Source organism: Alosa sapidissima, chromosome 12, assembly GCF_018492685.1.
Source record: "Alosa sapidissima isolate fAloSap1 chromosome 12, fAloSap1.pri, whole genome shotgun sequence".
Taxonomy (NCBI): Eukaryota; Metazoa; Chordata; class Actinopteri; order Clupeiformes; family Clupeidae; genus Alosa; species Alosa sapidissima.
In genome coordinates, this window is record NC_055968.1 from 30,397,505 (window position 1) to 30,421,962 (window position 24,458).

At 43.5% G+C, this 24,458-nt stretch overlaps 3 protein-coding genes across 7 annotated transcripts; 2 read left to right on the forward strand and 1 right to left on the reverse strand.

The window, feature by feature from the left end:
• Positions 1-3: 3 nt before the first annotated feature.
• On the reverse strand, positions 4-14,876 carry cpox (coproporphyrinogen oxidase). 2 transcript variants are annotated; one of them, XM_042056805.1, is made up of 8 exons: positions 14,184-14,876; positions 13,771-13,914; positions 13,569-13,679; positions 13,338-13,479; positions 12,042-12,260; positions 11,517-11,621; positions 11,170-11,254; positions 4-25 (listed from the first exon to the last, which is right to left on the reverse strand). In XM_042056805.1, exons 1-7 carry the CDS (start codon positions 14,722-14,724, stop codon positions 11,170-11,172), a joined length of 1,347 nt encoding a protein of 448 aa, XP_041912739.1. In that variant the 5' UTR covers positions 14,725-14,876; the 3' UTR covers positions 4-25. The 2 variants fall into 2 exon arrangements, with proteins under 2 accessions (XP_041912739.1, XP_041912738.1); XM_042056804.1 differs by lacking the exon at positions 4-25 and adding an exon at positions 10,452-11,106.
• prrg1 (proline rich Gla (G-carboxyglutamic acid) 1) lies at positions 4,585-7,193 on the forward strand. Its single transcript, XM_042056815.1, has 4 exons — positions 4,585-4,698; positions 5,378-5,410; positions 5,903-6,063; positions 6,440-7,193. The coding sequence occupies exons 2-4, from the start codon at positions 5,401-5,403 to the stop codon at positions 6,890-6,892; spliced, it is 624 nt and encodes a 207-aa protein (XP_041912749.1). The 5' UTR covers positions 4,585-4,698; positions 5,378-5,400; the 3' UTR covers positions 6,893-7,193.
• Positions 14,877-15,312: 436 nt separating the features above from the next.
• ccdc181 (coiled-coil domain containing 181) lies at positions 15,313-24,367 on the forward strand. Of its 4 annotated transcripts, XM_042056798.1 has the most exons (7): positions 15,313-15,684; positions 16,459-16,565; positions 19,203-20,228; positions 20,331-20,363; positions 20,678-20,824; positions 22,251-22,408; positions 23,350-24,367. In XM_042056798.1, exons 2-7 carry the CDS (start codon positions 16,476-16,478, stop codon positions 23,519-23,521), a joined length of 1,626 nt encoding a protein of 541 aa, XP_041912732.1. In that variant the 5' UTR covers positions 15,313-15,684; positions 16,459-16,475; the 3' UTR covers positions 23,522-24,367. The 4 variants fall into 4 exon arrangements, with proteins under 4 accessions (XP_041912732.1, XP_041912733.1, XP_041912734.1 ...); XM_042056799.1 differs by lacking the exon at positions 20,331-20,363 and having other exon boundaries at positions 20,663-20,824; XM_042056800.1 differs by lacking the exon at positions 20,331-20,363 and having other exon boundaries at positions 20,672-20,824.
• Positions 24,368-24,458: the final 91 nt, after the last annotated feature.

Sequence of the window (24,458 nt, forward strand, 5' to 3'; positions counted from 1 at the left end):
CTGCTCTCTCTCTCTCTCTCTCTCTAGTCATGTCCTGCCCATCTTTTCTTCTTAAAGATAACCAAGGCTTTTGCCATTTGCCAGACACCAGGGGTGTACAAGTACACTTCATTACTGTACTTATGTATGATTTTTGAGTATATGTACTTGACTTGAGTATTAATATTTTTTTAAACTTGTGACTTTTACTCCACTACATTTGAAATATGAGTATGAAGTACTTCAAATGCAATAATCCGATGGATAGACCATCTTGAAGTTCTTTTTTTTTTTCAATACTTCAAATTGAACTTGGCTGTGGTAATGATGGTGACAGCAGATCCTTCATCAGAACATCCTCCATAGCCTGGGAGAACCCAAACGAACCTGTTAGCAATTGAGATTTAAGAGTCAGTCATCATCAGATGGTCTGGTGTTACAGTAACCAGGCTATCTTCCATGATCATTGAGATGGAATAAAATTAGACAATCACCTGACATTCACCACATAGCTATCTTAAGCATACATCATTAAACGATAAATAAGCTACTCATATAATTGAGTTATATGGTTTTGTGTTAGGAGGTGAGAATGAATAGAGAGAACAGAGAATGAATAATGATTTCAATTATATTATTGCATCCATTTGAACAGTTGCAATGAAAATAGGTCAAATGTTTTTGTTGGATATAAGGCACTAAAGGTCTCTTCAAGTCCTATGACTAACCAAAGGATGTATACCCTATTAATGACCAAATAAACATTACAATACATTAAAAAGGAAAAATACTTGTACTTTTGAATACTTAAGTATTTTTAAAAGCAAATACTTCTTTACTTGAACTTAAGTAAAAGTCTGACAACTTTCACTTGTATTGGAGTAATATTTCACACGGTGTATCTATACTTTCACTTAAGTAAATTAATTACTCTGTGTGTGTACTTCGTCCACCTCTGCTAGTGACACAAGTTGATATAATTGCTGACTAGCTGATGATATACCCTTGCAGTATTGTGTGGGAAAATACATGTTACATATTTTCATGAAAATAACCATTCACACAGAAATGTGAGTATTTTCATAGGAGGCTCTAAATGAGAATGAATGCAAAACTGACTAAATTCTTTAATGTCAGATAACATGATACTCTGTGGTGTGTGTGTGTGTGTGTGTGTATGTGTGTGTGCACCCCAGTCGAGGCCGTAGCCCCAGTTGAACTCGTGGTATATTCTCAAGCTGATGGTCTCGTTGAACTTGATGGGGTAGAGGACTGTGTGTGTGTGTGTGTGTGTGTGCCTGATCATTGTAGTTCAGCCCACAGAGTTATTGCATTTGAAAATAAATCACTTCAAACTTGGAGTTCAGTTAAAAGCTATACTTGAGTAGCATGCTTAGTGTAACAGTGTGTTATGAAAAGACCATTAAGCAGCTGCACTGGGTTCCCTGAGTGTCCCTTGAGCCGCTGGGTCCCCCATCAATCCAAAACATTAATAGACTTCTTCACTTATGATTTGAAATATGAGCTGGCTGAGTTGCTCATTATGTTATTCTTTATTTTTTAATTATTTTTTATTGGGTTGGCGCTTTTTAATTATATTTCATTGTTGTGTTCTCTCTCTTCTCTCTCAATGGGCCCTCTTGCACTCTTGCAGTGTTTTTTTTTTTTTTAATAGGCTTTGATTCAAAATATCTAAATTGTGGAGCACAGGCTTGGAAAACAAATAATCAGATCAAAGTTATATCAAAATTATATTAGTGTGCAATTTTGTACTATGCCCATACATTTCCAAATACAAAAAGGACTGCATCTACTCATATTGCAATGTTGTTAGGATAACAAATGAATTAATTTAATTAATTAATTAAATGAATTAAAAAACACAGATATTTGGAATTTATTATTACTTTGTAACTATACAAATTTGAAATGTTATCTGACCTCTTAAGCCTGGGCAGAAATGCAATGATGGCAAAAACAGACTAAGCAGCCTAGCCTTGGGCAAGATTAAGAATGCATCTGAAATCTAACAGACTGTCTGGAGCAGTCGACTCGCCACTGATCCCAGCGCCAGAGGGCATTGTTTTTTTTTTTTCTGTTTGCTTTTTTTGCACACATTTCAACAAAAGAGCAAAGCTAACAACTGTGCTGATTTTCTCAGAATAATTGGGTCAACAATTAAAGAAGAAGAAAGCGTTCATGTGGGAGTATATTCTGCTTATTTATTTGTTAGAGAGGGTGTGTGTGTGTGTTTGAATGTGTGTGTCCAAAGGGGATGTGCGTGTTTGTCTTTGAGTGTAGGCTATGTGTTAGCAGCTGTGTTTTTAGTAATTATGGATTGTGCTTGTATTTTGTGTATGTGTATGTGTGAGTGTGTATCTAAGGAAGAATGAGAGACAGAAATGAAGAGAGAAACAGACAGATGGAGAGAGAGACAGGAAGGGAGAGAGAAAGAGAGAGAGAGAGAGAGAGAAAGTGAATGACTAGTTGGTGCTTTGATGTGAACAAAGTGTGTGTTTCAGCAGCACTAGGTCAAATGTGCCTTGTGGCAAAGTTCTTTAGCTGCATCACCAATAATTACCGATTCTAATCAGTGCACATCCCGGGAGGAAACCTGCCTCCCACACAGACACAGCGCAGAATTTGAAATGCAGATGACACACAGAGGTCTACCGTACACCGTTAGATATCCATTCATCTCCAGAAATTATCTTAATCTTACCGGAGGTTAAGTGCATCTCATCCATCTGAGTGAATAATATCACTACCCACTAGTTCAACAGCTCTTAGTTCTGCCTTATCACAGCTCTGAAGACTTAAACATTGGATATGCCTCTCATACTGGTGTGTAGTGTGAACACAAGATGGAGACAATGTCTAACTGCAATTGTGGCAAATTAAATCATGCGGAATTACCAATTTGTTATAATTAGAGATAGAGGTAGCCTATCTTTAATATCTGATATACAGTAGGTTTAATCCGCTGGCCTATGTGCTGCAGTGTGTCAAATGAAGCCATACAAACTAGAGCAATTGGTAAAAGGGTCAATGACAGATAAGGGTTGGTAAGATGACAAATTCAAAAATATGTTAAAAACTTTAAAACAAAACATGCCTGTGGTTTGTTAAAGTGTATACTTTGTATTTCTGTTGTATTCATATTATTCAATATGACGTTTATACTACAAAAGATAGAACTGACAGCCTGTTAAATTGTCAAATGGTGTAACCACAAAAAATTACAAATATCTAATATTTCACACCTCCTAGAGGTCATGCAATTGCTCTCATGAAATTAGTAGTTTATTTAGTAATATCCTATAAGAATATGTTTTATTATATTTATTTCTAAATTTAAATGATATGGGGTTTTCATTGTACTGAGCAAGTCCATACGCTGAAAACATCTTGTTTTATGTCTATTCTTTGACCATTTCAGTAAAAATGGTTTAAACAGCTATTATTACAGTGTAGTAGAGTATTAAATCATTATCAATATTATTTTTTTGTACAATATTAGTATTTTAGACAAAATACTGGTTACACCAACTGACATAAATCTGCTGGTTAGGGTGTTGGTGGGGCTGTTGAGCTTGCTGCTAGCTGGTTGGTAGGGTAATTGTGATACCTGCAAAGGTGCTTTTGGAGTAACCAAATCTTGTGTGACATGGCATTCTTGAGATATCACACTCAAGGTGTTTTTGACCTTGACATTTGACCTTCAACCTCCAACATCAACTCACTTCACCTTTGAGTCCATAAAAACACTCGTACCAAATTTGAAGCATGTACGTGAAGCCGTTCTAGAGATATAATGCGGAATGCATGAGATATGGCTGGGACTTTTATTTTGACACACAGGAAACACTTTAACAGGATGTGTAGTTCAGGTAGAGCTAGATCAGAGAGGTTGATAAAGCGAAACGATTCATAAGAGGGTAAATTCTGGCACGTTGTGACGTGGGGTTTGAAGCTGTCACGCCCATTTAGGAGTCTAGCGGGAGGTCCCGTGTCTATGTATTCCTATGGGAGATTTTCTCAGAATATGACCAATCCCTTAGCCCTACATTCAGCGATGTAAGTCTTGAACCCATTTTCTACAAGCCACATGTCTCCCTAACATTCCGACATTGAAATGGTATTTTCCAACGAAACAAATAAAGACAAAAATAGCTTTGTTCGTGATCTGTCACTGTCTCCTCAAAGCTCTGGTGCACAACCACCTGTTCTCAGAGGCTCTAGACTCAGGGATGGTTGATAAACTAACCTAACATATTTTTTGCTAGAACTAGTAGACTACCACAAAGTTGCTGAACGTATGTTCTTTCAGGTTTGTTTGCAACAATATATAAGTTTAACCAAAGTTCTTAGCTGCTAGCTAGCTAGCGAACATTACTATTCACTTTCCGTTTACTGTGCTAACACGATGTCAAATAGACCACCCGAAATAGGCACATAAAAATTAAGAATCTCAGACTAATCATAAAAAGGGATACGTTCAAACCACACAGCACAGCTAATAAATGCCAAAGATTATAGGATAACTTGTGTCGAATTGAGGAAAGAATGTAGTTAACAATGTAACAACAACAGCACTCTTGACTTTTGATCATCCGCGTTGGAACGGTGGCCAGGGGCTGGGGTAATCCTTCATTGCGCGTGCGCACAGCCATCTTCTGACTGGGTGAACAAAACTGGACACACTCGTAGACGACGCAGGTAAGCAAAGTTGTCATAATATATTTAGCATCTTTCTTTGATTTTGGTGAATTATTTCAAATCACTTAATCCTCCCTCTGCGTTACTGAAAGCAACATGAATGTAAAATACCATCAGTTAAAAATGCCATAGTGCGGCGGTGCCTTCATAGCAATAGCTCTATACCAGCTAACTGTTATTAACAGCGAGCAGCCCGAATCATTGTGACATCCATCAGTAAACCGTAGTGGAATTGCTAGGATGCTAGCTTGATAGCTAGGTGTTTCATAGTACAATGTTTTGTTTTGTTGTTTTATTTTGGTCAACGGCAACAGGTAGGTTCGGTATTGTTTGCCTTAGTGGAAGACCGTAGCAAATGGACTGTGCCTGGACTGTCTGTTTTCAGTCGTTTCAGTCTTGGCACGAGCCTAGCCACAGTGAACCAAACAACCCAGCCCAACCCAACCCACAGGAAAACGTTTATCGTAAACGTTTGCGTAAATGTGAAATTTAGAACACTGGGTTGAGAAATTCTCCATCGATGAATTCGGACAAACCATTCGACTAAGAGTCTATTGTGTGTTATCTGAAGCCTAGCCCGCGTTATTTCGGTCGTGTGGCAGTCAAACCATGTAGCCCACTGGTGCCATGACCTGAAATAGCGTAACTCTGAGCTGTCCCTCTTGTTTTCTTTTTTTAGTCTGTCCATTTCCAGCAGGAATCATGGGAACAGGTACGTATGTTTTTAAGCTGTTTTATTTCGTAGCCCAACACAAGAAAACGTTACCATTTGTTAACCACTTATTTTAGGCTATAATCTTATATATATATATGTCACTGAGTCTGTGCTTATCACATCCAATTGACTCTGTCTACAGGCGTCAGGTATAGCAGGAAACTTTCATGAAATCCTGTCCTGTATATATTTGTAACATATTTTTTAATGTGTGTGTATGTATGTCCATTCCTCAGTTCAATCTGTGTCTAATCGGAAATTCCTGGAGTGATTAGAATCACAATACTGAGCTTGTCCTTGAACCTCCCGTCTTCCCTCAGTGTAGTCAAACACAGGAGCGGTCTGTCTCTTTGCCTTGGATGGTGGTGCTGAGACAGTGAAGTCCCCCCCGTTTGAATGGGGCTTTTGTTGTTTTTAGCAGGAATGCTGGTTTGGTGGGCTGCTCTTTGTCACAGTCCCCCTCTGTTTTTTTTTTTTTTACACCCTTAGTGTTCCTGCAACAGAGCACGGCTCACTCCGTGCTGAGGAGGTTGCGGCGGGCCAACTACCTCCTGGAGGAGGTGAAGCAGGGGAACATTCAGAGGGAGTGCCGAGAGGAGGTGTGCAGCTATGAGGAGGCACGCGAGGCCTTTGAGAACGACGAGAAAACGGTGAGTAAGACTTAGCGGCACAGAAGCGTAGTGGACATGTCCATTCAGAGCTGTGCAAAAACAGCGGGAGGGAATGTGCTGTCTGGCTTGAGGAATTTCCTGGCACCAGAAATGGCTTGTTATCAAGAGGAAGTGCAACTCACTCCCTGTGAATTCTCCATAGAGAAAACAAGAGCTAGTTGCCGGAAATGGCTAAAACCACAGTGTCTGGGGCTGACGGCAGTGGGCATTGTTTGCGATATCACTTGGGTCAGCGATATCAAGCGCATTTGTATCAGTACATTTGATCTTTTTTTTGTATAAACATGGTATTGCGCATCTGTGACATGTGTTGAGTGCTCATGGGTGTTGCCCTGTTGTTTTGCCGGGTCAACAGAGGCGGTTCTGGGAGGAGTATGTGCGCGAGAACAACCCCAACAAGGGGCTGGAGTCGATGGTGGGCAGCGCCCAGTCGCTGTACCTCATCCTGCCGCTGCTGCTGGTGCTGCTGCTCATCATGGCCGTGACCATCACCGTGTGGCGCTGCCACTCGCGCAAGCGCTCGCAGCGGAGTCCGTCCGCTGGACGCTCGCACCGCGAGCCCACGCTCTCTGTGGTGTCCATGGACCAGTGGGGGCCGGAGTTCCACTCGGACATGAGCCCGCGCTCCGAGATGAGCGCACGCAGCTACCAGGCCGGGTCCGGACGCACAACCGCCGGGGATCCGCCGCCCTCCTACGACGAGGCGGTGGGCCAAGCCGACGTGCACATCGAGACAGAGCCGCCGCCGCAGTATGATGACATCGTGAACAACAGCTCGTCCAGCGTGATCATTGGACAGGGGAAGTAGGAGCAGCAACATCACCATCACAGCGTCTGTCATAACCAGAGCTTCCTTCACCAACCACCAGCCACCACCACCACCCCCCCTCCCCCACCCCCACCCCCACCCCCCTCTTCATTAGAACTCCATTCATTAGAACTTCATTAGAACTCCATCCATCCATTTCCCTCATACACTTAACCACTCTTGTCAAACGCTTCCACGCCTGGAGACAGCCAGTGGGGAGCTGTTGGCTCAAATGTGGGGGCAGGAATCATTACATGGTTTGCTGAGTGTAAAATTTAAATGGAAATTAACGATGCATCCCAAGAAGGCGGAGCTCAAACTACAAGTGTCCAACAAACAAGATGGTGCCGTGGTGCTGCTGTGAGATTGAGGGGTAGGCTATAAATGCAAAGTCTGGCTGCTGCATTGATAGATTTGTCGGGACCTGATTTTGTTGCCATAATGCCACCCATAATTTCAACCAAGGGTTTTCTCCAAGCGTGCTACAAATTGACACCATCATTATGTGTGATCGTTGCAGTCCAGCGTAACAGAGGAGATTCAGTCAGGGAAGTGCAGTAATGGACTTTGTTCTTATGTCTGACTGATTTGACCATTCCTGAGATTTGAAATCAGCAGTCTGTGGGTGGTTGAGTGAGTAATTACACTAATCTCTGAAGCACTAACAAAACCAGATGGCACTGCACGCCTGGAGTGTGCCTTGCTAGTGCCGATGAACCTAACCAACAATATCAGTGAAGACACTGATTTAGAAGTCACTTTTTACCCATGTGTGTGTGTGTGTGTGTGTTTACTTACCTACTTGCTTGTGTGCATGCATGTGTGCTTTGAAAAGCATAATAGGAATTGATCACCTTGACTTCAGACAGCTTGGTGGTCAAACAAAAATAAATGTTTGATTGTACATTTACCATCCATCTTTTCTAAAACTAAGAGAAACTAAACAAATAGTTTGTGTGAGTAGGTGGAGGGATTTGTGCAACTAAATCTAGAAATAGATTGGAATAAATCTAGGAAGAGACTGGAATTTATCCTGCTTTGCACTGATTGTCTTCAAGAGCTCTTTGAAGCAAGCGAGAGCTCTAACGGCTCCCACACACAGTTGCGTGCGTTGCAGTGCTGGAGACGCATCCCGTTCACTTTACATGGGCTTACGTCATCCGTTACCGAACTGAATTGTGGGTCGGTTGCGTTGCGTTGCTCCTGTCGCTCGCGTTGGGAAGTTCAGCTGTTGCTGCACCGACGGACGGCACCAGCCAATCAAATTACGAACAAGCGAACAACAGACGGCACCAGCTAATCAAATTACGGTTATACCTTAAGTCATTTGCATAGCTACCGTTGGGAACACCCACTGGCATGTGTTGACGGAACGCAACTGTGTGTAGAAGCCCTAAGTGAGAGCTCTTACGATGCAGTGGTGCAGTTCTGATTATGGCTGCACGGTCCTTTACATTCAGAATAGGTTTTGATGTGGATAGTAAAGGATCAGCGTGTACAGTAGATGCTCAGAGTTAATATCTAAATATTTACTGAGAAGTATTATATGAGTTATTACCAAGATTTCCATACAGGGACCATCTTGTTCCCATGCCAGAGGGGCTGGGTAATATGCCTGCATTACACTGGAGACGGGTCCTTGTATTTGAACAGTATTGCTTCCTCATTGTTGTGTAACCCGTATATTTCAGACATTTTCGGAGTTGCCTTTCTTGTAACCTTGTTGTTCCCTCTATCGAATTACTATCCATTGGTGTCTATTGGGATATAACCTTGATTCGTAGAAATCTTTTCCTGTTACAATCGATTGTACTAAAAATCTGTCCATGACGTGTCAAAATGTTTGGTGTGCCAGTCCTCCTATAGTTGTTGTTTGCCAAGATGAACTTTTTCTTTTGTTAAATGCTTGGGTGGCACAATGAGTGGCAATATTTGAACTCTCAACTTGGTCATTGTTCATCACGAGGTCTCATCTAGGAGGACTGAGCAGCCAAGACCTATTACTGTGAGATGACACGATAGTTGTCAGGCTATTGGAGTAGTCATAGTTGCAGTGACAGGAGGGTTCAGGAAAAAGACCTTCCAATTTTGAAGGTTGTTTAGATGAACTGTTATTAAGGAACAAATGAGTGTGTGTGTGTTTGAACATGTAATCATATTGTACATGATTTAAACTTATGTTGTGGGTAGTTAGCGTGTGAAAAAGCACTTTTAAAAGAGCTTGCAGGGCTCCTCATATTGGACATACTGTCCATTCTGGCTGAGTGTCCAAGTCTTCTTGAGTTCAGCTGAAAACCTCATGAACGACATCACCTACCTTGTTGTCCAGAATCAGATATAATCTCAGATATATGCAATAACACAATAACAAACACTAACTCAGTGAACAACTCTAAGTATGCCAAATCAACACCTGCTCATCTGAAAAACTGTTCTAAAGTTAAAATAGATTTTCTTGTGATAGTGGGAAGTCAAGTCAGGTTCAGGAAGTAATAATCTCTCGTTTTCAACTATCAACAGTCTAAAACTGCTAATAGGAGCCGTCATTTAAAACTATGCACATACATACATATTGGAACGCAAGGATTCCATGCAAGGCTTTACTGACATACTTGGAATCACACTGTGATTTGTTAGGTATGCACAACACAAGTATATGTTCTAAAAGATGGACAGCGGTGTAGTGAAACACGATCTCCCTACTTGTGCACATTGAAATGAAACATAGCCATACTCTCTGACCATAAGGCCATAGCTATGGACTGCAGAGTCACGGAGAAGTACTCTCTCTGCCTGCGTTCAGAATGTTCACTCATTCACTACATAGTGAATATATATAGTGGTGAAGTGCACTATGTAGTGAATGAGTGGATGTTTGGAACAGGTTGTGATAGTGGCCAAGTCTGGCCCAGATATGGCTCACATCTGTTACAGAGGTGGCTCCTATGAGCGCTGCCATTTTACAGTTTTAGCTTGAGCTGTTATGGTGTGACTAACCTGCTCATCAGGTGGACTAGCCATTTTGGGTGTATAGTGACAACCCTATATACCAATTGTTTTGCTATGCCTTATTTGAGCAATAATATAAATTTGTGTATAAAAGTGTTTGACATTCTTTTTGGAGATGAAACAAGCTTGAGTTGTGTTTGTAATAAAAGTTTTTCAAAGTGACGCACTGTGTCTTTTGTGCTCTGGTTTTTTTTATATTTTGCCTACAATGATTTTTTTTAATTTTTTTTACTCGAAACAAGACTTGCATCATAGCAGCTGACCACATTTAGTAAATTAGTAAGTAAATTACTTGGGTGAATTACTTAATTTACCATGAATCCTTTGAATCTATTGAGGCTGTGTCCTATCTAAATTTGTGGTTTGTCAGGACTTCTAACAACTTTTGATTGTGTTAAACTCTCCCTGGTATGTAGTGACTGAGAACCTAATCTAAAGACTAACACACAGTATAATGAGGTGTTGACTCAAGAATGTGTGAGTGTATTTGTTTTCACCTACCTCCTTCCAAGGAAACTTTTGTTTGGAAGAAACCAACACCACAATGAAATAAAATATCCAAGCTTTATGAAAAGTATTTTTTTTTCAGTGACATAATTGTAAAAAATGTTAACCTTGAAAAAGTTAACCTTTTTCCAGCATTTCTGCTGAGCAAACAACAGTTACAATTTGCACAAACCCAGAGACAATAAGATCCAGTCCTTTGTGTCTTCCCCAATCGTACGATTCCCAAATAACTCTTTGAATCAACAAAATTGAAACACAAAGTCCTTCATATATAAATCATTACCCCATAAAATTAAACAGCACAATCGGTAGCAGGAAGCCACAGCATAGCTACGTATATTTGAAGCAGCGAACATGTATGTAAACACACAATCACACACCAATCACACAAGGGCACAGAAAGAAGTTGGCAAAGCAGGGTGTATGCTAGAGGCACAAGACTTGGGAAGCTTTGGAAAGGAAGCCACCCTCACAGCAATTGAGGGCAAAGCTCCAAGTTCATCCTCAGGCAGCAACAAGTTTGCAGTGAGTCAACAGCTGAGGCAAAGAGAGTGAAAATCAGTGCAGCCTGTTCCAGCTAAGCACTCTTCCTCTTTGCGGACGTGACTTGAGTGTGGTGGGTCATGCAAGGGTCACTGAGGAGAAGTGAAAATCAAGTACAGGAGGAAGTGAATCTCTCTCTCTCTCCCTCTCTCTCTCTCCCTCTCTCTCTCTCTCCCTCCCTCCCTCCGATATGAAGAAGCCCTTGGGGTTACAGGGTTTCAGATCCAGTCCTTGGGCTGGCGAAGGACCTCCATCAGTTCGGCCTCCTTGGTGCCTTTGACAGGCTCATGCATGTACTCCCACCTGACAGCAATTAGGACAGAGTAGAGTAGTACTGGTGGATGAAAGTATCACGATTTCACGATACACACGCTGTTAAAAAACAAGGGTTTTCCCCCCTTTGGGGGGGGGGTGGGTGGGTGCAAAAAATTAAGAAATAACAGAATATCTGTAATGTTTACTTGGCACTGCTTTGAATAGCACATTAGCAGTTGGCAGCATATACATGTACTAGGTAACTGCTTCCTCGGTGGAATAATGCAAGTTATCTAAACTAATACTGTACCTGGCAGTAAGAGGTAAAGACATGAGAATACTCTCGATTCTGGAGCCAGGAGTGGCCAGTCCAAACTTTGTCCCTCTGTCATACACCAGGTTGAACTCCACATACCTACGGCAAACACGAGATATGCATATTTGGGACTTTGGGATAACTTGTAAGGGAATAAAGTATAAGTAAGTATATATACTCTTTTGATCCAGTGAGGGAAATTTGGTCTCTGCATTTATCCCAATCTGTGAATTAGTGAAACACACTCAGCACACAGTGAACACACAGTGAGGTGAAGCACACTAATCCCAACGCAGTGAGCTGCCTCAAGGGGTTAGGTGCTTGCTCAAGGGCACTTCAGCCGTTCCTACTGATCGGGGGTTCGAACCGGCAACCCTCCGGTTACAAGTCCGAAGCCCTAACCAGTAGGCCACGGCTACCCCCCAAAAAAAGCTGCACTGACATAAGTATGTCAACCACAACGGCCTTCATTTTTGAACGGCAGCCCTGTCCATGCTGATGGCTATGTTGCCGACGTACCTGCCCCGTCTGAGTTGTTGCCAGGCCTTCTCCTCTGGACTGAAGGAGTCATTTACGTGTTTGCGTACAATGGGCAAGTAGCATGGCACCACAGACCGGGCACAGCTCTTCACAAACGCAAACACCTCCTCCTGGTTCGGAGAATCCAGGTCATCAAAGAAGATCCCCCCGATCCCTCGCCGCTCATTCCGATGGTTGATGAAAAAGTAGCGGTCGCACCTGGAGCACGAGGGAGAACAGCAATACGGCCAGCACTTGGTGATGGCTTCAAGCCAAGATCAAGGATATTCTATATAGGGTAATTCCACGTCAACTCAACCAGGGCCCACGCAACTCCACATACCTACCACTTACGTGGTTTAGTTCTTGCGCTAATGGGCTTGTGAACTTTGACAAAGAAAAGAGACCGAACAAAATCGACACCCCCTCCCCCCGTAAAACTGGCTGTATCTTGGAAAGTATTGATATTATATAAAAGTAATTTTACAGTGTGTCTCCTGGGTAACATAGGTACACCTGGTTATTTTTTTTAAACCTAAGTGCGTGGGCCCTGGTTGAATTGACGTGGTATGACCCTATATTATCTTTGAGGTACAAAACAAAACATAACCAAAAATGGCACTGGCACTGCAGCTTATATGAATGAATAATTTATGTTAGCGTACTGTACTTTTGCAAATATTTATAAATGAAACCAGATCAGTCTGTTGACCTTCCACAGCATGAGTCACACTGTTTATGAATGACTGTGTGTGTATATTTTCACTGTTTCTGTAAAGCCAGCTAGTGGCCAGATGCCTTAAATGCATTATAAATGCCATTTTTCTCCCTTTGTTGTGGATTGCAAAGATGTTCTTCCTTCTTAGATGTATGAATGTTTACTCTTTTAAAACATATTTAGGATTATTTTTCTTGTGTATCTAATACTTTAATTATTTTAGAACCCATGTATGCGCAAGCCTGTTCGCTGGTATTTGTGTACACACAAATATACACAATATGGCTAAAACCAAGACTATAATCTCTGATGTTTTCCTTCTTTGTTTCCTGCACTAGAGCTTGAGTTCTTGACTCGAATCCTGGGGTAAGTCATCATGATTTTCTTAGTTTCATGTACCAGTAAAAAATGATCAATGGTATTAACAGGTTAAGTTAATTCATACCACTACCTAACAGGCCTAAGAATTAATAGCTCATTATTTCCATAACTCCACAGGCTTAAGATCTGACAGCCTGGTTTTCTTCCACTGACATACATTTTTTGAGTCAGGATGATTGTAACTCGTAACTCCGTACCACTTTTTGAAGTCAGAGTAATACTGAGGGTGGTGCTTGTCACAGGCCTCCTTGAGAGTGCTGTGGAAGTGAACGGCATCCTCCTGGTTAAGGTACATGGGGGTCAAATCAGTCCCTCCACCAAACCACCATTGTTTTGTCCCTGTTAACACAGACAAAAGAGTGTGAAGAGAATCACAAAGGCATCCTCATCTTCAAGTGAAGGCATCAAATGGAATACCCAATACTCACCGTCTGCCTCCTCAATCTCAAAGTATCTATAGTTGAAGTGCACTGTGGGAATGTGGGGGTTCTTTGGGTGAATGACAGAGCTCACACCCATGGCACAAAACGGCAGCTTCCCTGTGACAACATGATAACAGAGTGACAGTTGGTCCACAGCCCTGATGGGGACAAGCGCCCTCCCTCTTCACCTTCGCCAGATAAGACTCACCATCTTTTGCCTTCAGCACTTTCCCCCGGCTTCGCATCTGTTTGGCAGCCTCCTCAGGGAGGTTTCCGTACACCACAGATACATTCACACCGGCCTTCTCAAACACCTTGCTGTCCTGTAGGACACAGCTGATGCCACCGCCACCTGACAAACATACAAAAGAAGCATTTTTCAAGATCATGCTTAGGACACAACATTGAAAAGACACAGGCACACGTTTTTTACAAGTACTTTTATTTACCGCTGTTATTATGTCACTGTGAATGTGTTATATCAACAATATCTTCAACAACAGATCTTTGGACCGTAACCTCTACTGCAATGGCTTGTTAATAAACCGACATGACCCCTCCCTGAAAAACCTTAGCCTCAATAGATCATCAGTCATCAGTAGGAATTGCGTTCATACTTGCCTTCTTTACGCTGCCATCTATCCACTTTAAAAGAACCGCCATCCACTTGCTCCAGGGCTTTGCAGAACGCTGCCTGTGTTTCCAAGATGAGCATTTCCATTCTGGTGCTCATCTCATCTTTTCTCTCCTGTAAAACGTGGACGTCCGTGATAGGGGAACACATAAACGACTTACACCTTTCTAAAATATCTCCTTCATCTTTTTCTGGCAGTACAATCCTTGATGCCATCTCTGCCCTCTGAAAGTGACACACACCAACCGCTAACCCTGCCACAGTTGCGGCACCTGTCACAAGGAAGACTCCTTTTCGATAACCACCAGATGTGACATTTATTCCGTACGACATTAGCCTGGTTGACACACTCCTGGGAAACCATTTCGTGAAAGGTAGCGAAGTAAGCTTGCGAAAACTGGAATATGGTCGACGCAAAGACGAATGTAGATCAACTCCTTGATGGTGAATGGTGCCTTTGCAAAGAGGAGTGAAGACCCTTGCTGTTGACTTCGTAGCCGTCTGCAGTCTGGTTAAAGTAACAGACATTTTCAGGCTAGTTAGTCAGCCTGCAACTGAACCTCAAAGTGTAAAGCACAACCTCTAAAAGAAACGCCCGAAAAGGACTGTTATTGAACGATGTGAGAAAAGGCACGTCGCCTTGTCTTGCGTCTTGTACTTCCTGTATGGCCTCTAAGAGACCTTTACACGCAGTGGCCAAGAATTGTGGGAGATTGTGTTTTCATTACCCCGCCTCTCAGCTTCAGTATTATTTTAAACACTACACAAACCAATATTCCCTGCGATGTGGCATGACTTCAACCAATCAAAGATGGGGGTATTGTTTTTTATGTATTTCACACTACGGTCAGTCTTGAACTGTAGTATTGGCAAATATTGTTAACAATCTTTGGTATTGTTATTAGTAAATAAAAATGTGAAATGTTAAATATTGTATACAGAATACTTACTATGCGTCTAGATTGGCAATACAAGTGTACACTAGTATCGTGTTAAATTGAACACATGAGCAGTTAGATTTAGTTTGATAAACTGGAAAGTCTAGAATCTACATGTGTGCGCGCAAGGAGATAAACACACGGTGTATCTGAACTCCACCCCTAGTCAACATACACGCACCCACCCTCACTCACATGAATATTCGCACACATGTTTATTGCTCTTATTTATGTCGCACAACACTCCTAAATCAAAAAATTGACAGGTGACCCCAGTTAAGATAAGTGTAGATTTTTGTATCTTGTTTTCTGGCAAAGCTACTCTCGCGCCTGCGCAAACATCCACGAAAATGCGTGTTGTACGTCTCTATGACAACCCGTTTATAGCGGCCTGTCGGCGAGGTGATCACAAGGGATTACCTTGGTGTAGAATGAACAGGTGCGATCAGTGGTCATATTGTCGTGAAAAACACCGGCACAGTTATTTTTAACATCGCAAGAAAGAAACTGGGCATCCATCAGGAAAGAAGACATACATGCATACCTGTTGGTGAGACGAATTGTTTCCTAGAAAGATGAATAGAGTTACAATTAGCAGAGTAAGCAATGGCCTACTTAAAGGTTTACATAGGCTAAGGTAACATGCTGTGGTAGGGTGCAAGTTATTCTAGTCACTGAATACTGAGGAAGACCAATCGTCGCATAAAGTCTATTATGTCTAAGATTTTTCGCAAACCAGTCAAGTAGAGATCAAGCTTGTCATTGTAGAGATCAAGCCTGTCATTTATATGCAAATCCATACTCTGCATCCACATCTGGTGAGAGCAATTCTTTTCGAGGTTTATTTGTGATAAGCTAACAGACATCTGGCCTCTTTGGAGCACTGTTAGTCTGTTAAATTTGTGTTTAGCCTACATTTTCCCCAAAGTTGGGGAATCACTAAATATCAACTTTTATCTTCACATTTGCTGTATTTTATACACAATTTACCAACATAGTAAATATCCTTTAACAACAACAAAAAACAACAACAACAAAAAACAACAACAACAACAAAAACAACAACAAACAAAAAAATCATGAACTGTCAACCAAGGATTTTCTCATTTGGGAATGCAATACAAGCATGGGTGCCTCTTTTGACCACAAGGTGGCGACTGCATGCCGATAAAATGACAGAAACCACAATGTACTGGAGCCTGTGGAGTTTAGGCCAGTCTAGCAGTACTTTGCTACATGAATAAGTGCCTTTCAGTGAAATGCTGTTTATTGTCTGTGATATGAATGTGAAGCCTACACTCATGCATATTATTTTGTATGGCAGAGGGCGAGGGCCAAAAAATGAACAATAAGGGCCATGATGAATATGAAGACGACTTTGAAAAGGACTTGGACTGGTTGATCAGCGAGGATGGCAAGAGTGAGGACCAGGTTTGTGATATCTCAGAGGGAGAGAGAGAGAAAGAGTGAAGGGGAGGGGGGGGGGGGGGGGTTCAGCTGGGTTCTGTTAATGAGCAGTGTTGAGTTACCCAATAAGGTGTGTGTCAGTCAGTCTGCGAAATTGATCCCACTGACACAGATCGTGCCACTTTCACTATGCCAGTCTGTGCATATACAAGGATACAAGGATACAAGGAAGTTTATTGTCACATGCATATAGTTACTGGAAGTAAGAAATGCAGTGAAATTATGTCTGGTGTCAGCCTATTTGTGCATTTATGGGGGGGGGGGGCAGTAGTAGTAAAAAGTGCAGTAGAAGAGGGGTTTAGTAGATTAAGTGGCAAGGGCTGCATAAGAAAGGTGGGGGAGGATTGGGATTGGGGGGGGGGGGGGGGGGGGACCAACGAGGAGGCACCTTGGGGGCACCAACGAGGAGCACCCAAGAGCAACAGTGGGCAAGGAAAAACTCCCTTACCAAGGAAGAAACCTTGGGCAGATCCACGGCTCAAGGGGCTAACCCAACTGCCAGGGGTCTTGGTGTGTGTGTTGGGGGGATGACAGGGGAGATGGGATAGTGTGCTGTGTATGTGGGGAGAGGGCAGTGTGCAATATGTGTGTTGGAGAAGCTTCCTCATGAGACAATGTGCTGTGTATGGGGGGGGGGGGCAGTGTGCTGTAAGTATGTTGGGGATGTGTGTTGAAGAAGCTTCCTGATGAAATAATGTGCTGTGTAGGGAGGGGGGGGGGGGGGGGCAGTGTACTGCAAGTATGATGAAGGGACTTACTATTGCAAGCAGAGTACTGTATGTATGATGTATGTGAGTGATGACAGTGAAGATGTGTGTGTGGGCGGGAGGGGAGTGGAGCAGTGACTGTGTGTGTGTGTGTGTGTGTAGTGTGTGTGTGGGTAGGTGGGGGCAGTGTGCTGTAAGTATGTAGAGGATGTGTGTTGGAGAAGATCCTGAAGACAATGTGCTGTGTATGTAGGGGGGGGGGGGGGGGGGGGGGGCAGTGTGCAGCAATGTAGAGGAGACTTACTGTAGCAAGCAGTGTGCTGTATGTATGTGAGGTGATGACAGTGATGATGTAAGTGTGTGTGTTTTGTGTGTGTGTGTGTGTGTTGGGGATGGAGATGGGGGTGGGGGGGGGGGGGGGGTGGCAGAAAGGCTAGGCAATCAAGGACATGGGTAGATAGATGATAGATAATAAATAAAAAGTTCTATGGAGATGTGCAAAAGTTGGAGAAAGTCAGATGTGTGTGTGTGTGTGTGTGTGTTTTGACGTGTGATGAAATAAGAAAATAAATAAAAGGTCTGTAGCATAGGGAGAGGGATGTAAAAATGCTTAGTCATGTCACAATTTTAACAGACTAACAGTGCTCCAAAGAGGCCAGATGTCTGTTAAGTCATGTAGGTGTGTGTGTGTGTGTGTGTGGGGGGGGGGGGGGGTCATGAGTGCTGAGGAGTGAATGAGTGCAAATTCAGTATAGTGTGAATTTAGAGTTGGGAAATGTTTGAGAGTGCTGAGGAGTGAATGTGTGCAAAGTCAGTATAGTGTGAGTTCAGAGTTCGGATGGCCTGGGGATAAAAACTTCTCCTGAGTCTCTCAGTTCTGGCTTTGTGACTACATAGGCGTCTTCTTGATTTCAGCGGTAGGAATAATCCATTGTTAGGATGAGAAAAGTCCTTCAGAATCTTTTGGGCTCTTAGGAGTACTCTTCTGGAATAGATATCTTGTAGAGCAGGGAGTTGGGTTCTTATAGTACGTTCAGCTGAGCGCACTACTCTCTGCAGAGTACTACAATCTCTAACTGTGGAGTTCCCATACCAGGTGATGATGCTACCAGTTAGAACACTCTCAACCGCTGAAGTGTAGAAGGCCTTCATGATGGATGTAGAAACTTTGAATTTCCTTAGCTGACGAAGGAAGTAGAGTCGTTGTCTGGACTTCTTCAGAACATTTTGAGTGTTAACAGTCCATGTTAAGTCTTCAGTAATGTGGACACCAAGGTATTTAAAACTTGTGATTCTCTCTACAGGTTGCCCGCTAATCATCATTAGTGGGGGGTAACTGTAGTTCTGCTGCTTCCTTCTGTAATCCACTACCATTTCCTTGGTTTTATTGATATTCAGTGTCAAGCTGTTAGATTGACACCACTGTGCCACCTCATCAACCTGATCCAAGTAGAGCTGTTCATTGTTGTTACTAATCAGGCCCTAAATCACTGTGTCATCTGCAAACTTGATGATGGAGGTATGACTACTGTTGGCTTTGCAGTCACGTGTGTAGATGTTGTTCAGCAGTGGACTCAAAACACAGCCTTGGGGAGCACCAGTGCTGATGGTTAATGAGTCAGATGTCAGACCCCCCACTCTAACCACTTGTGAACGGTTGGTGAGGAAGTCAAATATCGAGTGACACAGGGTGGTGTTCAGTCCTAAGGCCTTCATCTTTGTGGCATCAAATATCAAGAGGCATCCATCCCTAATCTGTCTCTCTTGCTCTATCATGTTGATGCCAAACCAACACTGATACCAATATCAAACCACCATTGCTCTTTCACAGTAAAGTTACAATAAATCAATTTATCACTATGTGTTTGTTTCCCCCCCTTCCGTGCTAACACAGGAGGGGGAATATGAGGACATCGAAGCTGAAATAGACAAGGAACTTGAGGAGGAAGAGGAGGCACTGAAAAAGAAACACAACAGGGGGATGTTGACTGTTGACAAGACAGTGAATGACCCACAGGAAGACGAGGAGAGGTGGCCCACCCCTCTGGAGCCTTTGGACGGGCTCCCTGAACAGGACACTGAAGAGGCCTGCGGGCTACCCCCCCCTCCTCCTCTTGTCCCGGAAGCTGACTTTGACGAGGAGAAGAAGTACATCCTGGAGAAGATCCAGCAGGCCAACCGGGAGCTGCAGGACCAGGAGGCGCCAGACCTGACCCGCCGGCGACGCCTTCAGTTCAAGGACACGCTGGTGGACCTGGTGGTGCCGGCCACGGATTACGGCTCCGAGGGCCCGTCTCAGTCTCAGGGCCCAGGGGCAGAGCGGGAAGAGGCCGCCGCCGCCGCCGCCACGACTGCAGATAGGGACCTGGAGGGGGAGGTGTCCGGGCGGATGCTCCAGCTGAAGATCTCCCCCCAGGACGAGGCCTCGGGCCCACACAGGAGTGGCGGCGGGCAGGAGGAGGTGGCGGGCAGAGAGGGCCGGGTGTTGGTGGAGAAGGACGGCAAGTTTGACCTGGTCAGCCTGAAGGAAGTGGAGAGCCTGGGCCTGCTGCCTCCTCTGCACCTCCCCAGTGTCAGTAACATCGGCGATAATAATAACCTCCCCGTCCAAATCTCCCCTCGGAAAACCAACTCGGCGTCCGTCTCTAACGCTAAAAGCCCCACCTCCTCCCCCAGGCCCAACGCAGGCTTCTCGCTCTCGCTCGGAGTCGAGCACCTACACACCCCTAAACCGCCGCCTAAGCCTAGGCATCGGCCCAACTCAGCCAGCCACATGGTGCGACGGGTCAGCAAAGAGGGCACCAAGCGCCGGGTGCAGTCGGCCAGCAGCGCCCCCATCCATGCCACCTTTACCCTCACGCCACAGCAGAAAGAACACCTGCTCAGACTGCAGCAGAAGAGGGAGAAGCTGGCCAAAGAGGTGTGACGCCATATCATTTTATTATTTTATAGGGGGATGTAAAATATGACTTCAGATTGCGAATAACAATGACAGTATATCAATAGTGTATCAATTCAATAGTGGGAGCAGAAGAGGAAGAAGCTGGCCAAAGAGGTGTGACGCCATATCATTTCATCATTTTATAGGATGTTAAATATGACTCCAGATTGCAAATAATAATGATAGTAATATATATCAATAGTGTGTCAATTCAGTAGTGTATTTATCGTATTTCATTGTATTACATGTAAATTTGTAATGTAAACATGTAATAGTTAATTACTATTTTCCCAGGACAAGAGACATCTCCTTACTTGTAGGTAAAGTGGCAGATGCTAAAGATGTTAGGACAGCTGGTGTGCGTCTCTCTCTCTTTCTCTATCTCTCTATCTCTCTCTGTCTTTTCCATGCTGCATTCACTGGCTCAGGAGGAGCAACGCAAGCGTGAGGAAGAGGAGCAGAAGAAGCAGGAGAACGAGCTGGCCTTCCAGGCGTGGCTCATGAGGAAGAGGGAACAGCTGCAGGAGGACCGCAGGCTCCAGAGAGCACAGGAAATGGAGAAAATGAATTTCACGGTATGTCCACTGGAGGGCGCAAGACAGTCATGATGGCTCATGAGCTTGTGAAATCTCATGCCAATGTTCTCTACACAGCACTGATTGTGCCTCACATGCAAGTAGATGTAAGGAAGCTTATCATATAGTTTCAAGGAAACTGGAAAGAAGTTTTCTAACTCAGAAAACTCTGGAGAGACTGATTAAACTGATTGGACTGATTAAACTAATTAAAAGATTTTTAAAGGTTGAAAAGGTTTAGCTTAAGTTTGTGTTGTGACGCTTGAAGAGAGAATTATTTAATAGAAGCTCTGGTTGAATTATAAGTAATTAAGTTTGTCTTAAAGAAGTTATGAAGAGGGAAATTAGATCCTGTGGAGGGTGTGAGGATGTTGAGTTGACCATTTCCACCCTAATGGGTTTTTTTGCCAAGTGGGAGCATTGTTTTATGGTGTATCTTATTTATTGTGAGCTATTTTTTAATCCAAAATATCCTACAGAGCATTGTTGTGTGTTTCTAGTTTACTCGCACTTCTGCACATAGAAGTGCACCGACACTTTCTGTCAATTGCCCATGGACACCAGCTCCAAAGCCTTCAGCTGACAAGTATTTGATAAACTATGGATTTTATTGTGCAGCGCTGGCAAAAATAGGACTGAATTGTAATCTACACAGCGGTGGCGAAAGGATTCAGCGGTGGTGGTGGTGTGCGGGTGATAGATAACAAAAATAAAATGTCTATTGATTATTTAAACAGACAACAGAAGGTTTCCAGATCAAGGTGGTCTTTATTTACTACTCGTAGGGTCAGTACTCCTCAGCGAGTCTGACAAAGAGGTATGGGGCCCATATTTATACAGAGACATAAACATGCTTCTGAAATCTCAATATCTCACCTCAAACCTCAAACATCTCAATATTTGGCTGCATGCCTTCGGTCACTTCTGATTATAAGGTTGACATTTAACCGCAACAGCTTAATATGTGGAATAGGTACAAAACAACAAGAACCAGTCTGAGGCATTCATGCGAGACAACCTCTCTAGACCTTAGATCATACAATGGTCTGAGACAGTCGTGTGATGCGACTTCTCTAAACCTAAGGTCAATGCAGGGGTAAGATACAAATGTTTGCATTTAAGCCCTTAATACAATGTATCATGGCCCCTCTAGTGACAAATTGTAAAAATAAAAACATGATACATGATGGATAAAAGAATAAAACAGTTTTCTCCCACAACGGGGTTGTATTGGAAACAATGGAATGTAATGTAATCGAATGTCGAAAGTGGAGTGCGCCACACTCACGTTGGCGCCTATGTACAGGGGCTTTTAAACATAGTTAGCGGAAATTGTTTTAATCCCAGTAAAGCTATGGTAATCCAATGTTATAATTGAGTTGATTAAAAAGGTGAGTAGCTAACTTTTTGTCTGTTATGCCCTCAGAGGGACCAGTGCGACCCACAGGAGGCCTTCAAGCAGTGGCTGCAGCGCAAGCACGAGCAGCAGGCCCAGGAGCGTCAGCTGGAGGAGATGAAGAAGATGGAGCTAGAGAGCCGCTACTACCTCCATGACCGCGAGCAGTGTGAGAAGGCCTTCAAACAGTGAGTGCAGCGGCATGACCGCGAGCAGTGTGAGAAGGCCTTCAAACAGTGAGTGCAGCGGCATGACCGCGAGCAGTGTGAGAAGGCCTTCAAACAGTGAGTGCAGCGGCATGACCGCGAGCAGTGTGAGAAGGCCTTCAAACAGTGAGTGCAGCGGCATGACCGCGAGCAGTGTGAGAAGGCCTTCAAACAGTGAGTGCAGCGGCATGACCGCGAGCAGTGTGAGAAGGCCTTCAAACAGTGAGTGCAGCGGCATGACCGAGAGCAGTGTGAGAAGGCCTTCAAACAGTGAGTGCAGCGGCATGACCGAGAGCAGTGTGAGAAGGCCTTCAAACAGTGAGTGCAGCGCCACGGCCAAGGGCAGTGAGGGCAGTCCGCAAACACAGCGCTGAGTCCAGATAAAGAATCACTGGGGGGTTTCAAGTACTTCTAGCCATTAATTATTAGCATTGGCCAATAAAGGCAGGGTGTGTTAATGACCTACTTCTGTGACATCACCCCACTACTCACTCTCAAACTCTCACGAGTCCTACAGGTGTTTTGTTCTGTATGTCAAATGATTTATTTTCTCAGTAAAAAACTTGTACTAAAAAATACTAACAACCATTTGAAATGTATGGACAAATTGCGAAAGCTGCTCCCTTTGGCCTGAAGAAATACGTTTTCCCAAGAGGCTGAAAACCCCACAATCTGTGCTTTTCTTTTCTATGATGCAGAGTTGCACCACCCTTTATTACTTTATGAGTGGTCAGAGTAAAACATGACATGAGAAGTAGACATGGGTTTATATGATAGTAATAATGAGGTGTATTTCACACCAATGGCAGAGAGAAGCTATGCTGTGATTCGTTGTGTACTTGCACAGTCTTGTGTAGATGTGTGTAATGTTTGACTCTATTCGTGACGTCACATGTGTGTTTGTGTGTGGTGTTTTTTTTCAGGTGGCTGAAACGCAAGCGGGCGGAGAAGAGAGCTGAGCAGCAGGCCGCTCGAGAGCGCTCCCGCAGGCTGATGTTGGAAGAGCGGCGCGCCCGCCGCATGCAGGACATCCTCTGCACGGTGAACGAGGCCAAGGCCTTCCGCTTCGCTGACCCCTACGGCTACCGCTTCTGAGCTTCACCTCAGGACCAAGCATCCCAAGTTGACAAGACGGTTCTGGCATCGCAGACAGAGCAACACCACTTAGGAGCTATTACATTCAGGCATTTCATTCCCACTTCTCCCCTTCCTCAGAGAAGGTGGCACACATGTAGCTGTTAACCCATGGGATTTGCATGAGATGATGGTCCCAGGAAAAGTAGTGTAGTTTGATTTATCTTTGTTTTGCACACTGGGTTTGAGTTTCCTCAGTCTACTCTCAGACTCTATGGATAACCAAGCTGCTTTATTCATTATTCATGACAAACCCAGATGTCTGCTTATAATTACAAATCAGGCGCTTTTATGATGAGATAGAAAGCACTTTCTCCCATGCAAGGGCAATGATCACATGTCTGTTCGTGCCACCCAACAAAAAATGCCTTTCACACTGAAGTGATTAATCTCCACAAAGATGAATTCAGATTTGGGGGGACAGTGTAGTCTAGTGTAGTGTAAGGTGTTGCATTATTAAATCAGTCTTCCTTCTCACAGCATGCCCCGCCCAGGTAGCTGCTCCCTCTGGCAGAGATCCGGCTCAGATGAGGCCCAGTCCCGGCTCACATCCAGGCCAGATCTGGGTCTGATGTGCTCCAGGGGCAGCTGCTAAAAGGGCATCTTATAGAGAAAAGGAGATTAAAAAATTGACCAAATGTCTGTGTATGATATTTTATACCTCATGTAGCCCTATGGCAAATATTGTGTGATACATTAAAATGTTGAGAAGAAAGTTGAGCTTTTATTTTCTGTCTTTATTTACAGGAACATCAAGGTTTAACAAAATGGTTGCAATTTGTACCAATAAAGTACCATGCCATTTCATTCCATGTTGCATCTTAATATAAAAAAAAACACCTTATAACGTTGAACAGTAATTGCTCATTATAGAAGAGTGGGAATTTGGACACTTTTA